Consider the following 26,756-nt stretch of genomic DNA (forward strand, 5'->3'; position numbering starts at 1 on the left):
ATATAGGAAGTAAAGAGTTTCATAGGTGTTCTGCTCTTTGAATTAGACTTTTATCAGAAGATATAAGGATAACTAAAACTCCATTTGTTTTACAAGTTTTGTAATATTTTGTTTTCTAGGAAAGTATCATCTATACCCCTTACCTTTTGCCTTCAATTACTGTAGAGACTGAAAATCTGGATAGATTGTAGTATGCTACTGTAAAAGTATAATTAGATTTTTCTTTTTAGTTCCTGACTTTTATTGTCTAATACATTTTACCATTAGGTTCATGAGTTTCTATGTAGGAGTAACTTCTGGAAAGATCACTGGACTTAGCTTTAAAAATTCCTGGATTTATGAACTTGAGCAAGTCACTTTAGCTTTGTGAATTCAGTGTTCTCATATGTACAGAAGGGATAATAATATTATTTCTTATCACTTAAGATTATAAAAACAGATTAGGATTTCAAAAATATAGATAGCTGACTATTAATGGTTTGTACAAATAGTGCTTTGTCTCACATAATAAGAAATTGAGAGATGGGCAGTTTAGAACAAGAATGATAGTTATGGTATTTCAGTAAAGACATTAGGGACTTAGGCTTGTTCCATCTTTCTGTTTACCATTTTTAGTGTAAAGTCCTTTGTCCTCTTACTTCTTGACTCATTGCAACAACAGCTACTATAACTCTAGACCTCATGTCTATGTTTCAGGCATAAAGAATAGGAGAACAGAAAGATTGAAAAGAAAGAAAAAAGTTGGTTTTCTCTTAATTAAGTTTTATCTTTTTTAATTTGGCAAGGGAATTCCTTCTAGGTATGTCTTCCTGCAGCTTATTGGCCAGAACCATGTTACATGGTCACACCTTGCTCCAAGAAAAGCTGGGAAATTATATAGTTTAGCTTTTCAGTCTCTACAGTAATTGAAGGCAAAAGGTAAGGGAGTGTATTTAGGGTTTGTGTCAGCTAGTCAACAATGTCTGCCACATAGTTTCATAGGATTATTGGAAGGATTTAATGATATAATATAATTAAATAAATGTAAACTACATTTATTATTCCTCTTGCCTTCTATTGTTAGTCTTAAAAAAACCTGAGTGTATCCTTGTAAAGCCAGAAGCCATGGCCACTATCAAAGCAGCCTTCTGGCCCATGCAGGTTCGCATAGGATTCGGACAGTCGGTAAAGAAACAGCAGAGCCAAAAACTGATGGGCCATAGTCTTTAATTCTAGCTTGCACCTGGCGGGCAAGTAAAAATACACACTGGGCTCCAAAACCCAATCACATTCAGTGCTCACAAAGCCACTGACTTATCCGAGTTTCCTAGAATCAAAGGTTTCTAGCTCACCAGACTTATTCACCTCTGTTCCCCATCTCCTTCCTTATCCCAAATACAAACTCTACACAAACTGGCATCTCACTCAGCACTCCACCATCTTGGATGCTTCTCCTGGCCTCCTCCACGTGGCCTTTCTCTGCTCTCCTCTGCTCTCTCTTCTAATGATAATCTCAGGAACCAAGAGCAAACTCCCGTTCCACCCCCATTTTATAGTGTAGAAATCCAAACTCTTAATCCAATATACAAAATAGTCTCTAATACAAAGTCACTTCTCTGAGGCATGATTGGATTGTACCACCCTACATCAAAAAGGGTGGGAAAGGCTTAATCCCAAAACCAAGCCCCAGGCTACAAGGATTCTCAACACACATTAATATCACCTGGGCGACGGCCTCCTTGTGTCATCTTTAACAAAGTGAGCATAATACATTTTATCTGCCCAACAACCCTTGATTTAATTTATTCTAATTTTGTATTCAAGCCTTAAAAAAATCTGTGAGATTAGTTACTTGAATGTTAAATGGGTTCACTTTATTGCCTATATTTTAGAAATTTGTATAAATATGTTTAGGCACAATACTGTATTATTTCCAACCAGCTCCCCTTTTTTCATGTAAGAATGAGTGAGGACCATAACCACATCTGACTAATTTTTTTTCAGTGAGAGGAGTGGAGGCAGAGAGACAGACTCCCAAGAGTATCCTGGACGGGACCACCCAGCAACCTCTGTCTGGGGCTGATGGTCTGCCCTTCTGGGGCCATGCTTGCAACAGAGCTATTTTTTGCACCTGAGGCAGAGGCCACGAAGCCATCCTCGGTGCCTGGGGCAAACTCACTTGATGAACCAATTGAGTCATGATTGTGGGAGGGGGAGAGAGGGAGGGAGAGAGAGAGAGAGAGATAAGGGAGAGGGGGAGGGGTAGAGAAGCAGATGGTCGTTTCTCCTGTGTCATTTCTCCTGTGTGCTCTGACTGGGAATTGGACCAGGGACTTCCATACACTGGGCCAGTACTCTACCACTGAGCCAACCAGCCAAGGCCCTGACTAATCTTTGTGTACCACACATCTTAATCCTTATTGTCATGGGTTTTATTTATATATGGGCTTCTTTTTTGGGGCTTTAAATATGGATTTGAAGATTATTTGTTCATGGTGATGTTCTACCCTTTGTGACCTCCGGCCCAATTTTTTCTTAAATGTCATTGTACATTGCTTAAGAGTTAAATCTTTCTACTGGTACTATCAACATGGATGTTGGGCACATAAAATATATTATGCTCACTTTGTTGAGGATGGCGGTGCCCACGTGAGGCCGTCGCCCAGGTGATATTAATGTGTGTTGAGAATCCTTGTAGCCTGGGGCTTGGTTTTGGGATTGGGCCTTTCCCACCCTTTTTGATGTGGGGCAGTACAATCCAATCATGCCTCAGAGAAGTGACTTTGTATTAGAGACTTCCCTACTTTGTATATTGGATTAGAGGTTGTGAAGCTACAGTATAAAGTGGGGGCAAAACGGGAGTTTGCGCTCTTGGTTCCTGGGATCATTAGAGGAGAGAACAGAGCAGAGAACAGAAGGAGGCCACGTGGAGTAGGCCAGGAGAAGCAGCTAAGATGTCGGAGTGCTGAGTGAGATGCCAGTTTGTGTAGAGTTTGTATCTGGGATAAGGAAGGAGATGGGGAACTGAGGAGAATAAGTCTGGTGAGCTAGAAACCTTTGATTCTAGGAAACTCGGATAAATCAGTAGCTTTGTGAGCACTGAATGTGATTGGGTTTTGGAGCCCAGTGTGTATTTTTACTTGCCCGCCGGGTGCAAGCTAGGATTAAAGATGAAGGCCCATCAGTTCTTGGCTCCGTTGTTTCTTTACTGACTGTCCGAATCCAATGCGAACCTGCAAGGGCTGGGCTGCTCTGATGGTAGCCCTGGCCGTGGCTTCTGGCTTTACAATGGACATTCATATTTTTCCCTTCAAAGCCATTGGTGTCAACAATGTCAGAGTGATTATTTTTTGGGCATTTTCTCTTAAAATCTTCTAGTTTGCTGTGTAAAACATGAAAGTTTCTAGAGTTGTCATCCAGATTGCTGTTGATAATATCATTTCTTTCTATGATAATTAACTGAGTTATATTTTAACTTATAAAAATAAATAACTGTAGGGCAGGAAAGCTCTCTGTTAATTGGGACACATTATAGACGAATATTTATTTTTTGGGGAAGGCTGTTTTCTGGAGAATACTTCTGCTTTGAGTGGAAGTTATACTGTATAAAATGGATACAAAGCAGCCTATGAGTAATGGAAAGTAATTGGGAAAGAGGGAGATCTGAAAAGTGACTCTAGCCCTTCTCTTGCTTTCTTTAGTGACTCACAAAATACTTCTAGGATTCTAGAGTGATTACTGAGTCAGAATGTACCCAGAGGTATATGAAAAAGGGGCAGGAGAAATTCTGTAGCTAACTCACAGAATGGCAGCCCTAGTTTGAATTGAGTAGGCTGGCTGGGTGGTAAATTTGAAAATAGGCCAAGCATCGTGAATGCACATGTTGTAGCTATCACCTGGTCCTAGAATACTAGTTACTAGTGTTCAAAGTTGTATTTTTTTCCCATGGAGAATGCTAACAGCTGCTCAGAAAAGGCCCCAGGAGGTAAATAAGTACTAGAGGTGAGCTTAGAAAGGAGAGTAAAGGAGTGACAATCTTAAATGATTTCAAAGAGAGATAAGAAGCAAAAAATCTCCCAAGAATTTGGAATGACCCGAGAAACTTAAAAAGAATGTATCATGAAATTGGAGACCCTTGGGTTTATTACTTCTGAATGTCTTCATTTTGATGAAAATACTGGTAGTTTATAAATTGTCATTTTGGGGTGAAACAGGACTTGTGTATATGGTTTTCTTTTTTTAGTTAGTTTATTTTGTATTTTATTTGCTTTTCATTTGTGCTGCCTCTCTTTTTTCTTTCTTATTGTAGACATTGTTCGAAGTGATGTTGCGTTGGATAAGCAGAAAGGCTGCAAGATTGCCCAGCACCCTGATGTTATGCTGGAGCTCCAGCGGGAGAAGGCAGCTCAGATGCATCTGGTTCTTCTAAAGGAACAGTTCTCCAATACTTACAGTAATCTCATATTAACAGGTAAGGCTATTGGAATCGGCTAAAATCTTAGAGCTTTGTAGATTGATGGCCTCCATCAGTTAGCAACTTGATGCTGGGGAGACACTAAAGTGGGATCCAGATGAGCTCACATCTGTCTGTCTCTATTCACTGTATCCCTTTTTTAATTGTGATGATTCTTGTCTTCCTATAAAAACCATTTCTTGTAGTTTGCAGATGTCTTTTGGCTTGAGGTTATGGGCGATTCAGCATGTGTGTTCTTAAAAGACAGACCCAATGAAAACCTAATGAAGCCTTATAAAAATATGACTTTTTAGATGTGTGCCAGTAGATTTGAGAGAATTACTAAATTTGGTGTCTAAGAAGCAGCTATTTTCTTCTTTCTGTGTATGTCCTTTCTGTGAACCCAGTGAATATAAAGATGAAATGTAAAAGAGATAATGATCCACAGGCAGAGCTGAGAATGTTCTGTTCGTGGTAGAGTTTGAAAATATCTAGGGAATTTGATTTTCTTTTTAAGAGCAAAAAGGCTATGAGACTGAGCCATTCTCTTTTACATCCTTGGTTCTAGGAGGAAAGTGAATATGTATGAGAGCTCAAAGGAGAAACGACTTTTTACAGGGTTGCCTGCAAACTTTCCTGGTAAAGAGCATGCAAGTTGCATGCCTTTTTCAAGCTTTGGAAAAGATCCCAATAGCAGGCTCTAATGTGAGAATCATGAAGGACTTGAGATGAACTAACAAGAGCAGTTCAAGTTACCTCCATTTTCTTGAGGGCATGCATGGCAGACTTGCATTATATTGATCCAAATGAACTTTAACAAACCAAAAGTGTATATTTTTTCTTGCTTATGAATATTTAAGAAATAAAAAAAATGGACTGTCTGAAAGGCTATGAACATCTCACACTTATTTTTGTAAAGTCCAATTAGGAAAATTTTAAGTTTTGGTTTTTGTTTTTTTTTAACAGCCTTCCTGGATTTCACCAGGAATTGCTGAGTAACAACCAAATTGTTCTGCTTTAAAAAGCACAAGTCTTTTTCATTTTTTTATCTTGTACCTAGTGGAAGACCCAATAGTATGAGATGAAAACCAGATTTAAATGTAGCTTTGGTGAGCAGAGAGGAGTTTTTGGATTTTGTAAGTATAGGCCCTGTTTTTTGCTCTTTGATAAGTCATTAAAGAGGGAAAAGTTAAAAGTGATTTATAGCTAATGCATGTATTTCCCTAAATTGGTTAATGAAACTGTGTTTAATGATAGATGTTTGGGGAGAACATAGATTTCTCTCCAGATTTATCCAGTCTACCTCAAATGTACAAATGTGCATATATTTAATGTTTTCCAATTCAGTGACTGGAAGTGAAATATTTTAATTCCATCCTTACTCTAATATTTTAAATACATATTAGAGAGGTCAGACCCCATGTTCTTTAATGTGGCATAGAAAGGGCTTAGAGTAATTCTAACCCTAAACTGTGGATACAGAGTGTGGCTCAAAGGCATATTATCTTTGAAAAAATACAAGTGTTCTATTGAGTTCAATGGAATCTTTTCTAATTCTCAGTAACATAATCCCTTTGGATGTTTATTCACAGTTCAAACTGTTGGAATCAACATTGTCAACTTTTACCCTGACAACTTGCTTACTTTCCGCTAAACAAACTTACCCTAGTGAAGAGCCTCTTTCCTGCTCTCACTTCTCCCAAACTGCTTCAAAGAGTCTTCAGGCATTTTTCACATTTTTCACCCAAATGCCTGTGCAGAGGTGGTACCTTGCCAGAGACAGAGCACTTGGTGTGCCCTGGTGTGTTTACATGAAAGTTCAAAGGGTTTTGGTGCCAGGTGTTGGGAAGAGATGGAGTCATTTCAATTTAGCACCAATGGTAAAACTATTTTAATGTCCTTTAACTAAGTCTTTGATTTTACACAGCATGGTTTTCTAATTGTTATGAAGTTTAATCCTTGATTTCTTGTATAAATTTTGAGAACATGGTCTCCAGACAGCTAAACATAATATTTAAACATAACTAAACTAACTTTTGTAAATATTTCCCTTTTCAGTGATGAATGTATATTGGTAAGGAGGGTAAGGTTGAAGGGGCAGAGACCTCTCAAATGAAGTGACTTTCTATACCAACATATTCAGAACACCTACTCTAGGAGCTATGCTTGATGATGTTCCACTTATTTTGTGTAACTTTGGCATTGTTTGAAATATCTGTAGTAAAGTATTTAAGTGAGCACAAGATGTGGAAGCTGGGTCTCCAAAATCTCTGAAAGAGATCACTTTTCACACCTCTGCCCTCCCCTTAGCACCTCTCCCAATGATTTTTAATTTTCATGTATATGGGTAGCAGTGTATCATAGTTGCTTCCTGGTTAGTTAATGGTATATTCTTTATTTTTAAATTGGACAAGATCACAGTATAGGAAAGAAATTAATAAAATGATTGAAATGTCAGTATAGTAAGAAATTAATAAAGTGATTGAAATAAAAATATTGGTCGTTGCCTTCTACGTCACAAGCAAGCCCTTATTCTTTGATGTTTCATTTCTATCTGATGTGACTGTGACCACTAAGGTGAGAAGCATGCCTTCATATTCAGCATTTGAGCTCATCATCTTTATCATCTTTCTTTCTTTTTTTTTCTTAAACAGAGCCCTTTCAGGTGAGAGCAAATGATGCTTGAGATTTGAGGGTCTTTTGACCATTTAATAAAAGGAAACAATTCTACAGTCCTACTGACAGCCCAGTTAATGGAAACTAATAATAATTCTTTAGTGCATATATCTTATTGAAGTATTCCTCATTATATCATATTCCTAGAAAAGTAGATTGTATTTTTGCATGGTATTAAGCATGTTTTAATATTTTAATGTGAATGATTTACATGGTATTGGAAATAATGTTAGCCTTACCTAAAGTAGAGGATTTTGAAGTAAACTCTAAGGTTACTGGAAGGTGAAGGAGTAATTCCAGTAGAACATCAGTGATAGAACTACTTTAAATGGTGGTGAGTTGTATACTACACTAATCACATTGACGCACCAACATCTGAGTGTATGCTTGTCCTATAACTACTTGGGCCTGAGAATGTTAATGTCACTGCAAGTTACTCAAGGAGTGACAAATGAGAGGGGGAGTAGGGTAGGAGTCTTGAAGAAAGAACAGGGATCATGTCTACCATTTCTTTGTGCTCTCATGATTTTTTTTTTTGTCTGTGTGTGCACATGTGCTGTCATGATTCTTAATCTAATAATGTTCTATAAATTTGTTGATAGTGTTCTGCTGTGTACATATGGATGAATTCACTTGAAGATTTTTTAAAAATAATTTTGACATCTATTAAATAACTTCACATGATTAGAATCAGTTATTTGTCTTCTCTCACCTTACCACTTTCCCTTTTAAGGTGTAAATTGAACTTTTGTGGCAGATGCCTATACTGTAATCAAATGAAAAACAGAGAAGTTGAAAGTCAGCTTTTAAGGGGCAATACATTTTCTAGGATTTCATTTAGGACATAAACTCATGGAGGGCAAGGAATAACCAGGCAGTGCGAGCTATGGCCATTATAAATGGATGGTGTTATTTGAGATGCTTTTTTTTTTTTTACCTTTTCTTTGACTCATAAGATTCCAAAGTGGACTGGGAATTCTGTGGTCGCTATACTATGTTACTGTGACAAATAAATTGAGCAAAAGAGGCTCATAGTACCCTGTTGTGACCCATTCTTCAAACTTCAATTAAGGAAAAGGACTCAAATCAGTGGAACAAGAATTCTTCTCTCAGTTACTATCATAATGCTCAAAGGGCTCTTTTCAGACCTTTAAGTTTATTTAATCATTTTCTTATTAATGTCTATTAATGTATACATATTGACACATTTATTTCTGTAGAGTAGACATCTCAAAGTGGATGCCTGGGTCAAAAGATATGTATTTATAGATTTTATAAATTCAGGTTTATTGAGATATAATTGATATGCAGGAAAAATAAATTTTGACAAATATAAAGATTCTGTAGTCATATAACCACAACCACCAAAGATATACAAGATTCTGTTACACCAAAACATTCTCTTATTTTCCTGTGCAGTCAATGTCCTTTTCCCACCTCCAGTCCTTGGGTGTATATTTGATCTGATATTTGACCCTAAATATCATGTAAACAAGTGGTTATGTGTATATGATTTCTTTCACTTAGCATATTTTTTTGAGATTCATTCATCTTGTATATATCAGCATTTCATTCCTTTTTATTGTTGAGTAATATTTTGTTATGACTATCCTACAATTTGGTTTATTATTTATCTGTTGCTAGACATTCGATTTATTTCTAGTTTTTAGTGCTTCTGAATAAACCTAGTATAAACATTTGTTCTCATATCTTTATACTGACATAGATTTTCATTTCTCTTAGGTAGTTACCTAGGAGTGGGATTGCTTGATTTTATGGTGTCCAGCTTTATATGAAACTCAAGACTATTTTCCAAAGTTACTGTACTATCTTACATCTCACAAATAATATGTGAGAGTTCTAGTTCCTCCACGTTTTTGCCAACAATCAGTATTGTCTGTTTTAAAATTTTTAGCTATTCTAGTGAATATATAGTAGTATCTTATGGTTTTAATTTGTAGTTTATCTTATGACTAATGATACTGAGCATCTCTCTACATGTGCTTATTTATCATCTATAGATCTTCCTTAGGGAAGAATCTATTTAAGTCTTTTACTTATTTTAATTAATTAATTAATTAATTAGAGAGAGAGAGAGAGGGAGGAAGGGAGAGATAAAATGTACCAACTTGTAGTTGCGGCACCTTAGTTATTCATCGATTGCTTCTCATACATGTCTTGACCAGGGGGCTCCAACTGAGCCAGTGACCCCTTGCCAAGCTAGCAACCTTGGACTCAAGTCAGTGACCTTGGGCTTCTAGCCAGCGATTTTGGGGCTCAAGCCAGAAACCATAGGATCATGCTGGTGATCCCAAACTCAAGCTGGCGACCTTGGGGTTTCGAATCTGGGACCTCAGTGTTGCAGATCTACATTCTACCTACTGCGCCACCACTGGTCAGGCCATTTTAAAATTATGAATAAGTTTTGTTTTCTTACCATTGAGTTTTGAGAATTTTGTATATATTTTGGGCTATAAGTCCTCCATCAGATATGTGATTTACAAATATTTTCTTCTTCTGTGATTTTTTAAATTATTATTATTTTTTAATTATTTAGTGAGAAGAGGGGAGGCAGAGAGACAGACTCCGGCATGCACCGGACAGGGATCCACCCAGCAAGCCCACTATGGGGCGATTGTTTCATTACCCAGCAACTGAGCTCTTCTTAGTGCCTGAGACAGAGGCCATGGAGCCATCCTCAGCGCCTGGGGAAAACTCACTCCAATCAAGCAAGCCATGGCTGCAGAATGGGGAGAGAGAGGGAGAGAGAGAGAAGCGAGAGGAGGAGGTGTGGAGAAGCAGATGGGCACTTCTCCTGTATGCCTTGACCTGGAATCAAACCTGGGACATCCACATGCCGGGCTGATGCTCTACCACTGAGCCAATTGGCCAGGCCCTTTGTTTCATTTTCTAAAGGTTCTTTTTGAAATGTAGAAACAATTTTGATGAAATCCAATCTATGAATTTTTTCTTTTATGGTTTCTTTTTTTTATTTAGAAAATTAAATTTAACAGGATAACATTGATCCTCAAGAGTACATAGGTTTCAGGTAAACATTTCTATATCATTTGAACTGTTGGTTATGTTATATACCCATCACCCAAAGTCAAATCATTTTCCGTCACCTTTTGTCGCTCTTTATGCCCTTCCCCTCCCACACATCTCTTTCTCCCTGGTAACCACTGCACTCTTACCTATGTCCATGAATCTCAGTTTTATATCCCACCTATATGTGAAATCATACAGTTTTTAACTTTTTCTGATTTACTTATTTCACTCAGTATAATGTTGTTAAGGTCCATCTATGTTGTTGTAGATGACACTGTGTCATCATTTCTTATGGCTGAATAGTATTCCACTGTATATATATACCACATCTTCTTTATCCAATCCTCTATCGAAGGACACTTTGGTTGTTTCCATGTCTTGGGCACTGTGAACAATGCTACAATGAACATTGGGGTGCATGTATCTTTATGTATCAATGTTTTCAAGTTTTTGGAGTAGATAACCCAGTAGAGGGATTGCTGGGTCACATGGTAGTTCTACTTTGAATTTTTTGAGGAACCACCATACTTTCTTCCATAATGGTTGTACTAATTTGCATTCCTACCAGCAGTGAATGAGAGTTTCCTTTTCCCTACAGCCTCTCTACTTCTTGTTATTACCTGTCTTGTTGATAATAGCCAATCTAAGAGGTATGAGGTGGTATCTCATTGTAGTTTTGATTTGCATTTCTCAAATAGCTGGTGAAGATGAGTATCTTTCCATATATCTGTGGTTCATTTGTATGTCTTCTTGGAAGAAATATCTGTTTAGATCCTCTTCCATTTTTTTATTTTTTTAATTTTTATTTAATTAATTGTGTTTACATAGATTCTAGGGTCACCCTGAATGAATTCCCCCTCCCTCATATTCCCCTCAACATCTCCCTTGTTTTCCTCCCCACAATGCCCTCCCCCCTTCCCTTCAAATTTATCTCATCCTATCATCCCCTTTCCCTCTGTCCTCTTTTCCTCTGGTCCCTTTGATCCCTCCTCTGTCTCAATTCCATTCCTCAGTTCTCACTGTTCTTTGGATTCCTCAAGTGAGTGAGGTCATATGATATTTTTCTTTCTCTACCTAGCTTATTTCACTCAACATAATAGTTTTCAGGTCCATCCATGTTGCATGAAAAAGAAAGAAACATTACCTTTTGCGACAACATGGATGGACCTGGAAACTCTTTCCATTTTTTAATTGGAATGTTTGCTTGTTTGTTGCTGAGCTTTGTGAGTTCTTTATATATAAATATTTTGGATAGTAACCCCTTATTGGAGCTGTTGTTTGCAAATATCATCTCCCATTTTAGTTGGCTGCCTATTTGTTTTGTTGTCAGTTTCTTTTGCTGTGCAGAAGCTTTTTAATTTGATATAGTCCCATTCATTTATTTTTGCCTTTACTTCCCTTGCCTTTGGGGTCAAATTCATAAGTTGTTCTTTATGGCCAAGGTCCATGAGTTTAGTATCTATGTTTTCCTCTATGTAATTTATAGTTTCAGGTTTTATATTTAGGTCTTTGATCTATTTTGAATTAATGTTTGTGCAGAGGGACCAATGGCAGTCAAGTTTCAACCTTTTGCATGTGGCTTTCCAATTTTCCCAGCAGCATTAATTAAAGAGGCTTTCTTCTCTCCATTGTGTGTTTTTGGCTCTTTTGTGGGAGATGATTTATCTATATTTATGTGGTTTTACTTATGGGCTCTCAATTTTGTTGCATTGGTCTGTGGATCTATTTTTCTACCAATACCATGCTGTTTTGATTATTGTCATTCTGTAGTATAATTTGAAGTCAGGTGTTGATTACCTCCGCTTTATTCTTTTTTCTCAGGATTGTTTTGGCTATGTGGTTTTTTTATGGTTTCATACAAACCTGGTGATTTTTTTGTTCTGGTTTTTTTTTTAAAATTAAATTGGAATTTTAATGGAAATTACATTAAATATATATATTGTTTTGAGTAATATGGCCTTTTAATCTATGAACATGGAATATTTTTTCCAATTCATTGTTCCTTTTTTCAATTTCTTTTAATAATGCTTTGTAGTTTTCTATGTATAGATCCTTTACACTCTTTGTTAAGTTTATTCCTAGGTATTTTATTTTTTTATTTTTTGCTGCAATTGTAAAAAGGATTTTTTTTTTTTAGTTTATTTTCTGAGGTTTCATTATTGACATATTATATGAACGCAATAGACTTTTGTATATTGATTTTGTATCCTGTGGCCTTACTGTATTGTTTTATTGTTTCTAATAGTCTTTCTGTGGAGTCTTTGGGGTTTTCTATGTACAGGATCATGTCATCTTCTAAAAGTGATACCTTTACTTCTTTTCCAATATGAATGCCTTTTATTTCTTGCCTGATTGCTCTGGCTAAAACTTCCAGCACTATGTTGAATAAGAATGGAGAGAGTGGGCAACCTTGTCTTGTTCCTGATTTTAGAGGAAAAGCTTTCAGTTTTTCCCATTTAGTATATTAGCCAATGGTCTGTCATATATGGCCTTTATTATGTTGAGGTACTTTCTTTCTATACCCATTTTATTGAGTGTTTTAATCATATAAAGGGATGTTGTATCTTATCAAATGCCTTTCAGTACTGATTGATAGGATTATATGATTTTCTTTTTTTTTTTTAATATGGTGTATTGCATTAACCGATTTTCATATGCTGAACCATCTTGGTGCTCCTGGATGAATACCACTTGATTTTTTTTTTTTTTTTTTTTTTTTTTTTTTTTTTTTTTTTTTTTGTGGGAGAGTCAGAGAGAGGGACAGATAGGGACAGACAGACAGGAAGGGAGAGAGATGAGAAACATCAATACTTCATGTGGTTCCTTAGTTGTTCATTGATTAATTTCTCATATGTGCCTTGACCAGGGGGCTACATCAGACTGAGTGACCCCTTACTCGAGCCAGCGACCTTGGGCTCAAGCTGGTGAGCCGCCTTGCTCAAACCAGATGAGCTTGCGCTCAAGCTGGCGACCTCGGGATCTCGAACCTGGGTCCTCCACATCCCAGTCTGATGCTCTATCTATTGCGCCACTGCCTGGTCAGGCTGAATACCATTTGATCTTGATGTATTATTTTTTAATGTGTTGTTGTATTTGATTTGCTAGTATTTTGTCTAGGATTTTTGCACCTGTATTAATTAGAGATATTGGTTTCTTTAAAATTTATTTATTTATTTATTATTGCCTGACTGGTGGTGGCTCAGTGGATAGAATATCAATCTGGGATGCTGAGATCCCAGTTTTGAATACTTGGGGTCACCAGCTTGAGTGTGGGGTCATCCTGCTTGAGTCCAGGCTCACCAACTATAGCACAGGCTTGAGCATGAGATCATGATCCCATGGTCACTGGCTTAAGCCCAAAGGTCACTGCCTTGAAGGCCAAGGTTGCTGGCTTGAGCCCAAAGTTGTGTCTTGAGTCCAAGGTCACTGGCTAGAGCAAGGGGTCACTGTCTCAGCTGGAGCTTCCTAGTAAAGGCACATATGAGAAGCAATCAGTGAACAACTAAAGTGCCACAACTACAAGTTGATGCTTCTCATCTGTCTCTGTCTGTTTCTGTCTCTCTCTCTCTAAATATATATATAATATATATTAAATATATATATATATTAATTTTAGAGAGAGAGAAGAAGGGAGAGAGAGGAGAGAGGGAGAAAGAGAGAGAGACATTGATTTGTTGTTCCACTGAATGGTTGATTTGTGTATGTGTCCAGACTGGGGATTGAACCCACAGTCTTCATGTATTGGGATGATGCTCTGACAAATTGAACTACCTGGCCAGGGCCTTCTTTTATGGTTTCCATTTAAAATTTTAGCACATCTTGTCAGATAATTTTCAGAATAGGTTGTAGCAATTTCCATTCCCACTAGCAGTGTATGATAACCAGTATTTCCTAGCATTCCCATTCACACTAGATATTAATGCTCTTTTCAATCTTTTTCAGTATAACAAGTGAGAATTTTATCTTATTGCATTTTTCTGGCTAAACCAGGGTAATTATGTTTTTGCATATTTATTGGTGATTTGTATTTTCTGTTTTGTGAATTACCTACTCATATACGTACTTTGTTTTTTAAAAAAATTTGGGTGTTGATCTGTTTCTTATCAGTTCATAAGTACTCTTTGTGAATTTGGAATGTTAATCTTTTGTCATATGTATTGCAAAGCATTTTCCTCTCTGGATATCATTTATTTTTTGACTGTTTTTAATTAAGAGCTTTAATCTTTAACTATGACTGGAATTTGTTTATATATAGTGTGATGTAAGTATATAGCATTGTTTTCTTCCAAGTAACTAGCCAGCTTTGCATATATTGTTTTTAAAATAAAGCATTCTTTTGCCACTAAACTGAAACATCATATATGAATATTATATTCTCACATATGTTTATACCTATTTCTGAACTTTATTCTCTATCATTTTTCTAGTCTTTATTTCTGTGCCAATGCTACACTGATTTGAAATGTGGTAAGGGCTTGACCTGTGGTGACGCAGTAGATAAAGTGTTGACCTGGAATGCTGAGGTCGCTGGTTCAAAACCCTGAGCTTGCCTGGTCAAGGCACATATGGAGTTGATGCTTCCTGCTCCTCCCCCTTCTCTCTCTATCCCTTTCCTCTCTACAGTGAATAAATAAAATTTTTTTAAAAAAGAAATCTGGTAAGGCTTATTAATCACTTACCCATTTTTCTTTTGAAGGTTTCCATGACTATTGTCACATAATTTTTTTGAAATGCATTTTTAATTTTTTCCAGTTCAAGAAGATTCATAAGAGGTATGCCAGTGCGACAGAGAGAAATTAAACAAACACAATACCAAGAAAATTTAGGTTTGGTGATTTCTGGGGGAAAGAGTGTGGGGGAAGGTAGAAAAGGGTATATGGGAGAATAAATGGTGCTGGATAGACACTTGACTTGGGGTGTTGAATGAAAAATATAGTGTACAGATGCTACGTGGTAGAATTATGCACCCCAAACCTGTGAAATTTTGTTAAACTGGAGTCACCTCAATAAATTCAACAAAAAGGGAAAAGAAAAAGAAAATTCATTACTGGATTCTTAATGGAATTACAATCAATTTATATCCTAATATGAGAAAGATTGATTTTTTTTCTGATATTACATCTTCCACTTAAGAATATGGAATATCTTTTCTTTTTTTCAAGTGAGAGGAAGGGAGATATAGAGATAGACTCCTGCATGCACTCCGACTGGGATCCAGCAGGCAACCCCGGTCTGGGGCTGATTCTCAAATCAACTGAGCCTCCGGGTATGAGGGGAAGAGAGAAAAGGGGAAGAGGGCGGGGAAGAGAAGCAGATGGTCACTTCTCCTGTGTGCCCTGACCAGGAATTGAACCCAGGATTTCTGCACACGTGGCTGACACTATACACTAAGCCAACCGACCAAGGCTGGAATATCTTTTCACTTGTTTAGTTCTTGTTTTATATCATTTGATAATATTTTATAGTTTTTCCTATACCTTTTTTTGTTCAATTTATTCTGTAATAATTTATTTTGGTGATATTAAGAGTGAACTTCTTTCTCTTATATCTTATTTCCAGTGTAGAGAGGAGCTGTTGATCTAAGGCAAAGATAGATTTTCCCCTTTTCTAAAATTTTACCATTTATTTTTCTTTTTAATTTCTATATGTCTCTCAAACAATATTGAAAAGTAATGGTGATAGCTGGTTTTTCACATGATTATAATGAAAAAAACTTTACTGTACATAAACATTTGTATATTCAGTAAAATCAACACCTTTAGAGTCAAAATATATTTTTTCAAAGTGGAATGATTTGTTTATTATTTGTAATTATAATAGAGATAAAATATTTTACTTGTTCTTTTTTTAGACATCTTTCCATGTAGTATACGTATACACAAGTCATAAACGTATAGGGAACAAATACATTTTATACAAATCGAGTAATAATACATGTCTATTATTTTGTAACTTTTTTTTTTTTTACAAAGACAGAGAGAGAGTCAGTGAGAGGGACAGATAGGGACAGACAGACAGGAAGGGAGAGAGATGAGAAGCATTAATTTTTCGTTGCAGCACCTTAGCTGTTCATTGATTGTTTTCTCATATGTGCCTTGACCAGGGGGCTCCAGCTGAGCTAGTGACCCTTGCTCAAGTCAATGACCTTGGGCTCAAGCCAGTGATCTTGGGCTTCAAGCCAGCAACCTTTGGGCTTCAAGCCAGCGACCATGGGGTCATATCTATGATCCCACACTCAAGCCAGCGACCCCATGCTAAAGCTGGTGTGCCTGTACTCAAGCTGGTTGAGCCCACACTCAAGCTGGTGACCTCGGGGTTTCGACTCTGGGTCCTCTGCATCCCAGTCTGACGCTCTATCCACTGCGCCACCGCCTGGTCAGGCTGTAACTTCTTTTTTCTTAATACTATGTGGACATCTTTCCATATGAAAGAATATAGGTTCATACCCTTTAAAATAAACATTAGGATTGCATTGTATGGATATATTATAATTATTTACCTGGTTTTCTATTGAAGGACATCATGGTTGTCTCTATTTTTTTTATGATTGTATGCAATGATTGAGGAGTATCACTGAACATATATACAGTGTGTTTGTAAAGTCATGGTGCACTTTTGACCGGTCACAGGAAAGCAACAAAAGACGATAGAAATGTGAAATCTGCACCAAATGAAAGAAAAATCCCAGTTTCTGTAGGATGATGTGGCAGCATGTGTGCATGCACAGATGATGACATAACACCATGTATACAGCGGAGCAGCCCATGGCCATGCCAGTCAAGATGTGGACAGTACAGAGGAAAGTTCAGTGTGTTCTATGGCTCGCTAAATTTGAATCCATGACCAAAGTGGAACGTGAATATTGGTGCATTTATAACGAAGCGCCACCACATAGGAATAACATTACTCGGTGGGATAAGCAGTTGAAGGAAACCGACAGTTGGTGGAGAAACCCCGTTCTGGTAGGCCATCAGTCAGTGACGAGGAGCCCTAAAAAATCTGTGCTTGAGCCCACATCAAACTGCACTGAATAGGTATGAAACTGGGAGAGTTTTCCTTTTATTTGGTGCAGATTTTACATTTCTATCGTCTTTTGTTGCTTTCTTGGGACCGGTCAAAAGTGTGCCATGACTTTACGGACATACTATATTTGTACAGTTCCTAAAGGATGAGTGATATGTCAAAATAATGAACATTTAAAATTTTGATGCATTCTTTTTAATAGTCAAAAGAATGATATGACCTTCCAGAAAGGTCAGACCAATTTATACTAACACCACAATGCATGAGAAAACTCATTTATCTTGTCTTTTGTTAGTGCTTATTATTTTTTATCCTTTTATCTATGTTAGTGTAATACATAATAATTGATATGGCATTGTTTTTAATTATATTTCATTGATTACTAGTGAGATTAACAATCTTTTTACATTCTTTGCCATTTTTATTTCTCCTGTGAATTGTTCTTTTTTTTTGTTTTGTGACAGAGACAGAGAGAGGGACAAATAGGGACAAACAGGAAGAAAGAGAGATGAGAAGCATTAATTCTTTGTTGCGGCACCTTAGGTGTTCATTTATTGCTTTCTCATATGTGCCTTGACCGGGGTGTTACAGTGGACTGAGTGACCCCTTGCTCAAGCCAGCAACCTTGGGCTCAAACTGGTGAGCCTTGCTCAAACAGGATGAGCCCACGCTTAAGCTGGAGACCTCGGGATTTCGCGCCTGGGTCCTCCACATCCCAGTCTGATGCTCTATCCACCGCGCCACCGCCTGGTCAGGCTGTTCATTTCTTTATTTCACTTTTTAATTAGGCTACTGGTCAGTTTCTTATTGAATTATAAGACCTTTTTATATATTAGGGATAATCATCTTTTGTTATGTATATTACAAAAATGTATTCTTGGGTGTTTTAAATTTGTTTTGGTTTTTTTTTTGTATATAGAGTTTAGTAGTCTTTGCATTTTGTTTTCCTTCTCTCCCTCTCTTTTCCTCTGTGCTCACTCTGCCTGACTAGCAGTTTAGGGATTGCCTCTGTCCTCCCCTTGGTGTTCCTACTCCAGAATCACGTTTTATAAGTGGTGTTTGGTTCTACTCAGTGGTGATATTTGGGGTGTTACACATCCAGTCCCTGGGCTACGTGGCCTGCCTCAGTTCTAACTATCTTGCCGTCCCTCTCACCCCTTCTTTTTGCCACTTCCCACCAATTGTTGCCCTTGGCAGTAGGCCAGCAGTGCCTCCCATCCCACCCTCCCACTTAGAAAGTCTGGCTCTGGTCTTCCATTTCTCTCAGGGCACTTTTATCTGCATTATCTCATAGCAGTCAAACTACTGGCTGTCACTATGACAGTAATGCGGTTTGACAGTTTTGGAGCAGGGTCTACTTTAGATATGGCAGTCAGGGAAGGCTTTCTTAGCTGAGACTTTCCATCTGTTAATCAATTCTTAGTATGTTCTAAACCTCGATGTTCCTATCATTAATAGGTGGGAAACAATATGTGCATTGTTTCTATTTTAGAATTATTTTTGGGAATCATAGTCACAGAGTGTGTCAAAACTAGAGTAATACTGTTTTGTTCTAGAATTTGAATAATAAGATAATGACTGTGAAAAAAAGCTTTATAAATGTTAAGAGATCTGCTTAATTTTTTTATAAAGAAGGAATCATAGTGGTCCCTGGGTGCAGACATACACAAGTGGTTAGGCAGGTTTTAATTCTGCCTAGTGTGTTGGTTCAACATGTACATTTTGGAATCAGATAGTCTGAGTTGGTCTCTAGAATAAGCGCTTACCAGCCTCCCTCACCTTGGGCAAGGTTTGTTTTTGTTTTAATTTTTGTCTTCTCATTAGCTTTAATGCCCTTAGGTATAAAATGGTGACTGTATCTTACCTACCTTAGAGAATTATTTGAGGATTAAATGAGAAGTGAAGTTATGTACATAATACTTCAACACAGTGCCTGGTACACAGTAAGTATTCAGTATATGTTAGATTTATTATTGTGATTAATATTATTATCTTACTGTGCTTTCAAATGCAAATATTACTCTTGGGTAGCTAAATTTCTTTTCTGGTATTGAAATCTGTCTGCTTTTAAAACCTCAGTTGACACATTTTGGTAAGATAAAACCAATCAGAAACCATTTTGAGCTCTGCTCTTAATGTCATGGTAACTTCATAAATCTTTCTACCACTCTGAACCTTGGATTTCTCAGTTATCTAGGATGTGTGTAAGGATTAGTAAAATGAAGCACAAAGAGTTGCTCAATTCCCTAGAAAATAAAGGTTTGAAAATGTGTCATGTGGGATGCATTGCTTATAATTCTTTGGTCAAGCATTTTGAGTTCCTTAAGACATGATACTAATTAGAGGACTATTACTTAGTATTAGAATTCTCCCTGATTACCCTAATACAAAGCTCTGAGGCTGAGCAGAAAAGAAATCAGATGCTATTTTACATGATTAAAATGAGCCTAATGCTATTATCAACAAAATTAATTGTGTGAAAGTCAGTGGCCATTCTCAAGTGCACAGTCACAAGGTCAAATAACACATGATTAGAAGTTACCTTTTTCTTCACTGCTTTATGGTTTTAAGGAGAAAAATATACTTTGTTGTTTGTAAGTCCTCTTATGAACCATCATATAAGTGAAGATTTTTTTGCAAACTCAATTTGTTATTAGATTCCACACATAAAATTACCTTTCAATAATAAGATCAGAAAGGAGGTAACATAAGAGAAAAGAGTATAATTACAAAGACTGTACATTTTGTACATTAAAAGCATTGTATTGGCAATTAGTATAAAGAATCACCAAAGTGTGTTTTTTTTTTTAAAAAAGTACTCATATTCTGCTTCTCTCAAAATTAGACTTAAGAGCATTGATTGATTACCAAGTCGATGCATGCTTTGTCTTTATGATTCACCAAATGAACTTTCCTGTTTTCAGGAGTCCTTGTGCTAGGAGACCTAGAGAGATGATACTTCTTGCTTTTCACCCATACTCTGGTAGGTGATGTAAGAAGGAATCCTGAATTCATTTTAATTTTAGCTCTCTCCTGTTTTCTCATTATGAGAAGCAGTTTCTCATAGGTTACTTAGGCTGATGCCATCATATCAAAATGTAATTGGATAAAATCAATACTTTGGACAGTTAATTAAATGCAGACAGTTTTCTCTGCAGGGCTGGTTGTAGTCACGATGTTTTTTAGAGTTCTTAGGTCAGTGATCTTTGTGATCCAGGAAGCTGTGGGAAAGACACTCCAAGAGCTGTGCAAGGAAATCCATTCAGTGGGGGAGTTTTGCTAATAATTAATTATGCAGTCATCTTGTCAAAAGAGTATTAGTTGTTTTTTTACATTTTTTATTTATTCTCAGAATAGAATGAGAATTTTCATAATTAAGATTAATTGACAATGTACCATCATCCATTCGTTTATTTTTAGTGTATCTGAATATATTGCAGTTCACATTTTCCCAGTTAAGTGGATTTAAAGGTTGTTTTTTTTTTTTTTTAAAAAAACCAAAATGATTAAATATAGTTCTAAGGATCAATAAGAAAATTGTAAAACTGGTAACTTGTCCTTCAGTATAAAGTCTTTGTCACATAATGTGGTAAAAATAATCTGACAAGAAGTTGTCCAAAAATGTCAGAATTATCAAGAAAACTATTTGAAAATTTACATGTTATTTTTAATAATGTGTCTTATGGAACATTGATATAATGCCCAGACATTATTAATACTATTTTAAAAATAGGATAAAAGAAGTTTTTGAACCATTATAAAAATAAAACCATTTTAAAATATTGCTTATTTAATTTTTAGCTGATAAATTAAAATTTTTTATTTTGACCTATGTTTTACAATGCAATTTAAATATCACTGCAATAGAAGGTACATGTGTTATATATATTACATATATGTAGTTATATGTAATTATACATGGATGACATGGATGGTTTATGATAAAATGTTTTACTGATATACAATCAAAAAATTTTGGAGACCAACAATCAATAAAATCCTTTGTTCCTCAAAGAAGTATAAGACAATAGATATGAACAGGAACTTAAGGGTTAAACAGCTAAGGGTTTTGATCCCATATTTGACATGTATAGTTGTGAAGACCTTTGACAAACTACAATGTGTCCATAAAGTCATGGTGCACTTTTGATGGGTCACAGGAAAGCAACAAAAGATGATAAAAATGTGAAATCTGCACCAAATAAAAGGAAAACCCTCCCAGTTTCTGTAGGATGATGTGGCAGCATGTGCGCATGTGCAGATGATGACATAACACCGTGTATACAGCAGAGCAGTCCATGGCCATGCCAGTCAAGATGTGGATGGTACAGAGGAAAGTTCAGTGTGTTCTGTGGCTTGCTAAATTAGAATCCGTGACCAAAGTGCAATGTGAATATCGGCGCATTTATAACGAAGTGCCACCACATAGGAATAACATTACTCAGTGGGATAAGCAGTTGAAGGAAACTGGCAATTTGGTGGAGAAACACTGTTCTGGTAGGCCATCAGTCAGTGACGAGGAGCCCTAAAAAATCTGTGCGTGAGCCCACATCAAACTGCACTGAATAGGTCTGAAACTGGGAGAGTTTTCCTTTTATTTGGTGCAGATTTCACATTTCTGTCGCCTTGGTTGCTTTCCTGGGACTGGTCAAAAGTGCACCATGACTTGACGGACACACTGTATTTAGTCTCATTCCTATTAATACAATAGGGAAATAATGTCTTACATTGTTTGTGAAGATCAGATTAACTAATGTTATGAAGTGCTTAACACAAAGCCATATACTCAATGAATGTTAGTTATTGTTGCTATAATTATTATATTATTAGTAAAGAAATTGCCTGTCTTTTAGAGAATCTTTCATAAATTAGCTCCTGTCTCAGATACTGTCACAATGGTGAGTGAAAAAGAGCTAAGTAGATTTACAAAGAAGTAAGTTCTTAAGTTTCATGATATTGTCAGCACTAAAATTTTCCCTGCATTAGTTTTGCGCATGTGCATGTGTGTGTATAAGGGTCTGGGCTTTGTAGTACATAGAGAGTTTATTATAGAAAGTATAGGGTCACAGGTACATGAACGTACTTGCTGCATTTCTTTCCAAGATCAGCTCTTGTCTCTGTTAGGGTTCTGAAGAGGAGAAATGCAATCATTCAACAGTTTAGTCTTTGGCCTGTCTTTCCTTTGAATGTAATGGCTTCAGCTGTTACAGGTTACATGTTGCTGTTCTTAGTATGAGGAAAATTTATAGCTCTGCAGATAAAGATCTGTAATCTCACACATAAGCTGGGTGAGTGTGGAAGTATGGTGGGAATAGGAAGTGATAAATTGTACTACACAGCAGGGGAAAATAACATTTTGTGCATTTGGAATAGCCATTTTATTCTCCTGTGGCTCATGTTGTAAAATATATTATTGTTACAGTGATTGATGGTTAATCTATTAGCGAGAAATTTTCAGAGTTGAGAAACCTAGATTTCAGCTTTGCCATTTACTTCACCTGCATCCTGGGGCAAGACTTATCTTCTTCAATTCATAAATTTTGAATCATAATATCTGCCTTTTTAAAACCTGTCATGTGCTAGCATTGTGCTATCCACTAGGGATATGTAGATGATAAGATGTGTTCTGATTCCTGCCCTCCCTGAAAATATAGTCTAGTAAAGAGATACACATGCAAACAATTACTGCTCACTGTGATTAGAGCTATATCAGAGAAACGGAAGTCAAATCATTTTCTGTCACCTTATATTTGTCCCTTTTTACACCCATTCCCCCAGCCTTCCTCCCATCCCTCCCCCATATTTCCAAACCCCCATTGTTCTATTGGTCTGTATGTCTGATTTTCTGCCAAGACCATGCTGTTTTGATTATCATGGCTTTATAGTATAATTTGAAGTCAGGTAGGGTGATACCTCCCACTTCTTTCTTTTCCTCAAGATGCTTTGGCTATTTGGGTTTTTTTATGGTTCCATATAAACCTGGTAATTTTTTGTCCTATTTCTTTATAAAATGACATTGGAATTTTGATGGGAATTGCATCGAATTTGTATATTGCTTTGGGTAATATGGCCATTTTAACTATGTCGATTCTTTCAATCCAAGAACATGGGTTATTTTTCCATTTCATTGTATCTTTTTCAATTTTATTTAATAATGCTTTGTAGTGTTCAGTATATAGATCCTTTAAATTCTTTGTTAAAGTTACTCCTAGGTATTTTATTTATTTTGTTGCAACTATAAAAGGGATTATATTTCTGATATTATTTTCCAAAGTTTCATTGTTGGCATATATGAAAACAATAGACCTCTGTGTATTGATTTTTGCATCTTGCAAACCTTACTGTTTTGGTTCATTGTTTCTAATAATCTTTCTGTGGAGTCTTTGGGGTTTTCTATGTACAGGATCATGTTATCGCTAGAAGTGAAACCTTTACTTCTTTTCTGATCTAAATGCCTTTTATTTCTTTTTCTTGTCTGGTTGCTCTGGCTAAAACTTCCAGCACTATGTTGAATAGGAGTGGGGACAGTGGGCAGCCTTGTCTTGTTCCTGATTTTAGAGGAAAAGCTTTCAGTTTTTCCCCATTTAGTATGATATTAGCTGATGGTTTGTCATATATGGCCTTTATTATGTTGAGACATTTTCCTTCTATACCCATTTTATTGAGTGTTTTAACCATAAAGGGATGTTGTATCTTTTTGAATGCCTTCTCAGCATCAATTGATAGAATCATATGAATTTTGTTTGATATGGTGTATTACATTAATCAATTTATGTATGTTGAACCATCCTTATGCTCTTGGAATGAATCCCACTTAATCGTGATATATAGTGTGTCCGTAAAGTCATGGTGCACTTTTGACCGGCCCCAGGAAAGCAACAAAAGACGACAGAAATGTGAAATCTGCACCAAATAAAAGGAAAACTCTCCCAGTTTCAGACCTATTCAGTGCAGTTTGATATGGGCTCACGCACAGACTTTTTAGGGCTCCTTAGGTAGCTGTCCCATATATCCTCTACAGACTCGTCACTGACTGATGGCCTACCAGAACGGGGTTTCTCCACTAAACTGCTGGTTTTCTTCAACTGCTTATCCCACTGAGTAATGTTGTTCCTATGTGGTGGCGCTTTGTTATAAATGCGCCGATATTCACATTGCACTTTGGTCACGGATTCTAATTTAGCAAGCCACAGAACACACTGAACTTTCCTCTGTACCGTCCACATCTTGACAGGCATGGCCGTGGGCTGCTCCTCTGTATACACGGTGTTATGTCATCATCTGCGCATACGCACATGCTGCCACATCATCCTACAGAAACTGGGAGGGTTTTCCTTTTATTTGGTGCAGATTTCACATTTCTATCATCTTTTGTTGCTTTCCTGTGACCGGTCAAAAGTGCACCATGACTTTACGGACACACGGTATTATTTTTTTTAAATGTGTTGTATTCAATTTAATAGCATTTTGTTTAAAACTTTTGCATCTATATTTATTAATGATATTAGTCTGTAGTTTTATTTTTTTGTATTATCCTTTCTAGGTCTTGGTATGAATGAGGGTTATGTTGACCTCATAAAATGTATTCGGAATTGTTGCTTCTTCTTTGATTTTTTTGAAGACTTTGAGAAAGATAGGAACCCTTTCTAGGTCTTGGTATGAATGAGGGTTATGTTGACCTCATAAAATGTATTCGGAATTGTTGCTTCTTCTTTGATTTTTTTGAAGACTTTGAGAAAGATAGGAACCAAATCTTCTATGAATGTTTGGTAGAATTCACTAGTGTAGCTATTGGGTCCTGCACTTTTATTTTTGGGGAGATTTTTGATAATGCCACGATAATTAATACATCATGGTATTGGCAGAAAAATAGATCCATAGACCAATGGAACAGAATCAAGAGCCCAGAAATAAAACCACATATATATGGGCAAGTAATCTTTGACAAAGGAGCCAAAAACACACAATGGAGAAGAGAAAGCCTCTTCAATAAATGGTGCTGGGAAAATTGGAAAGCCACATGCAAAATATTGAAACTTGACTATCGTTGGTCCCTCTGCACAAAAATTAATTCAAAGTGGATCAAAGACCTGAATACAAGATCTGAAACAATAATTTACATAGAGGAAAACGTAGGTACTAAAATAAACTCATGGAGCTTGGCCATAGAAAACAATTTATGAATTTGATCCCAAAGCAAGGAAAGTAAAGGCAAAAATAAATGAGTGGGACTATATCAAACTAAAAAGCTTCTGCACAGCAAAAGAAACTGACAACAAAACAAACAGCTAAATGAGAGATGATATTTGGAAACAACAACTTCGATAAGGGGTTAATATCCAAAATATGTAAAGAACTCACAAAGCTCAGCAACAAACAAGCGAACAATCCAATTAAAAAATGGGGACAGGAGAACGTGAACAGACACTTCTCCCAGGAAGAAATACAATGGCCAACAGATATATGAGAAAATGCTTATCTTCACTAGCTATTTGAGAAATGCAAATAAAAACTACAATGAGTTACCACCTCACATACCTCTCATACCTTTCCCCTCCCCCTCCCCCTCTCTCACACTTCCCTCCCTCTCCCAACCACTGCTATCTTATCCATGACCATGAGTCTGTTTTGTTTCCTACCTATGTGTGAAATCAAACAGTTTTAAGCTTGGCTCAAAACTGTTAGATTGGCTATTATTAACAAGACAGGTAATAACAAGAGGCTGTGGAGAATAGGAAACTCTCATTCACTGCTGATGGGAATACAAATTAGTATAATTATTATGGAAGAAAGTATTGTGGTTCCTCAAAAAATTAAGGATAGAAATACTATATGACCCAGCAATCCCTCTGCTGGCTATCTACCCCCAAAACTCAAAAACATTGATAAGTAAAGATAGATGCACCCCCATGTTCATCGCAGCATTATTCACAGTGGCCAAGACATGGAAATTACCACAGTGTCCCTCAAAAGAAGATTGGATAAAGAAGATGTGGTACATATATACAATGGAAAACTACTTGGCCATAAGAAATGATGACATAATATCATTTATGACAACATGGATGGACCTTGAGAACATTATAGTGAGTGAAATAAGTAAATCAGAAAAAGCTTAAAACTGTATGATTTCACACATAGGTAGGAAACAAAACAGACTCATAGTCATGGATAAGATAGCAGTGGTTGGGAGAGGGAGGGAAGTGTGGGAGAGGGAAAGGGGTTAGGGGAAAGGTATGAGGAAGGACAAATATAAGGTGATGGAGGATGATTTGACTTTGGGTGATGGGTATACAACATAATCGACTGCTCAAATGATGTGGAGATGTTTACCTGAAATCTATGTACTCTTGTTGATCAATGTCAACCTGTTAAACTTAATTTTCTAAATTAAAAAAAATAAATAAAGAGAGAGAGAAACAGGAGTCTGAGTTAGTTTAGGAGAATCAGAAGGGTTTTCATGAAAGAAGTGGTACAAATGATCTCTAAGTTTGCCACCCTTAAAATTCTGGTGAGCACTTGTTTGAGAAATTAAGGATTGTTTAACAAAGAGATAGGCACAGGAACAGTTTTCAAT

At 36.6% G+C, this 26,756-nt stretch overlaps 1 protein-coding gene across 2 annotated transcripts in view; it reads left to right on the top strand.

Annotated features, from left to right (window-relative positions):
• HPSE2 (heparanase 2 (inactive)) overlaps positions 1-26,756 on the top strand; it is a 773,696-nt gene that overhangs the window by 58,764 nt on the left and 688,176 nt on the right. For both annotated transcript variants that reach the window (XM_066354936.1, XM_066354937.1), the window contains exon 3: positions 4,289-4,450. In XM_066354936.1, coding sequence (XP_066211033.1) covers positions 4,289-4,450 — 162 coding nt within the window. The remainder of the gene's footprint in view (positions 1-4,288; positions 4,451-26,756) is intronic.

This window comes from Saccopteryx leptura, chromosome 13, assembly GCF_036850995.1.
Source record: "Saccopteryx leptura isolate mSacLep1 chromosome 13, mSacLep1_pri_phased_curated, whole genome shotgun sequence".
In the NCBI taxonomy this organism is placed as follows: domain Eukaryota; kingdom Metazoa; phylum Chordata; class Mammalia; order Chiroptera; family Emballonuridae; genus Saccopteryx; species Saccopteryx leptura.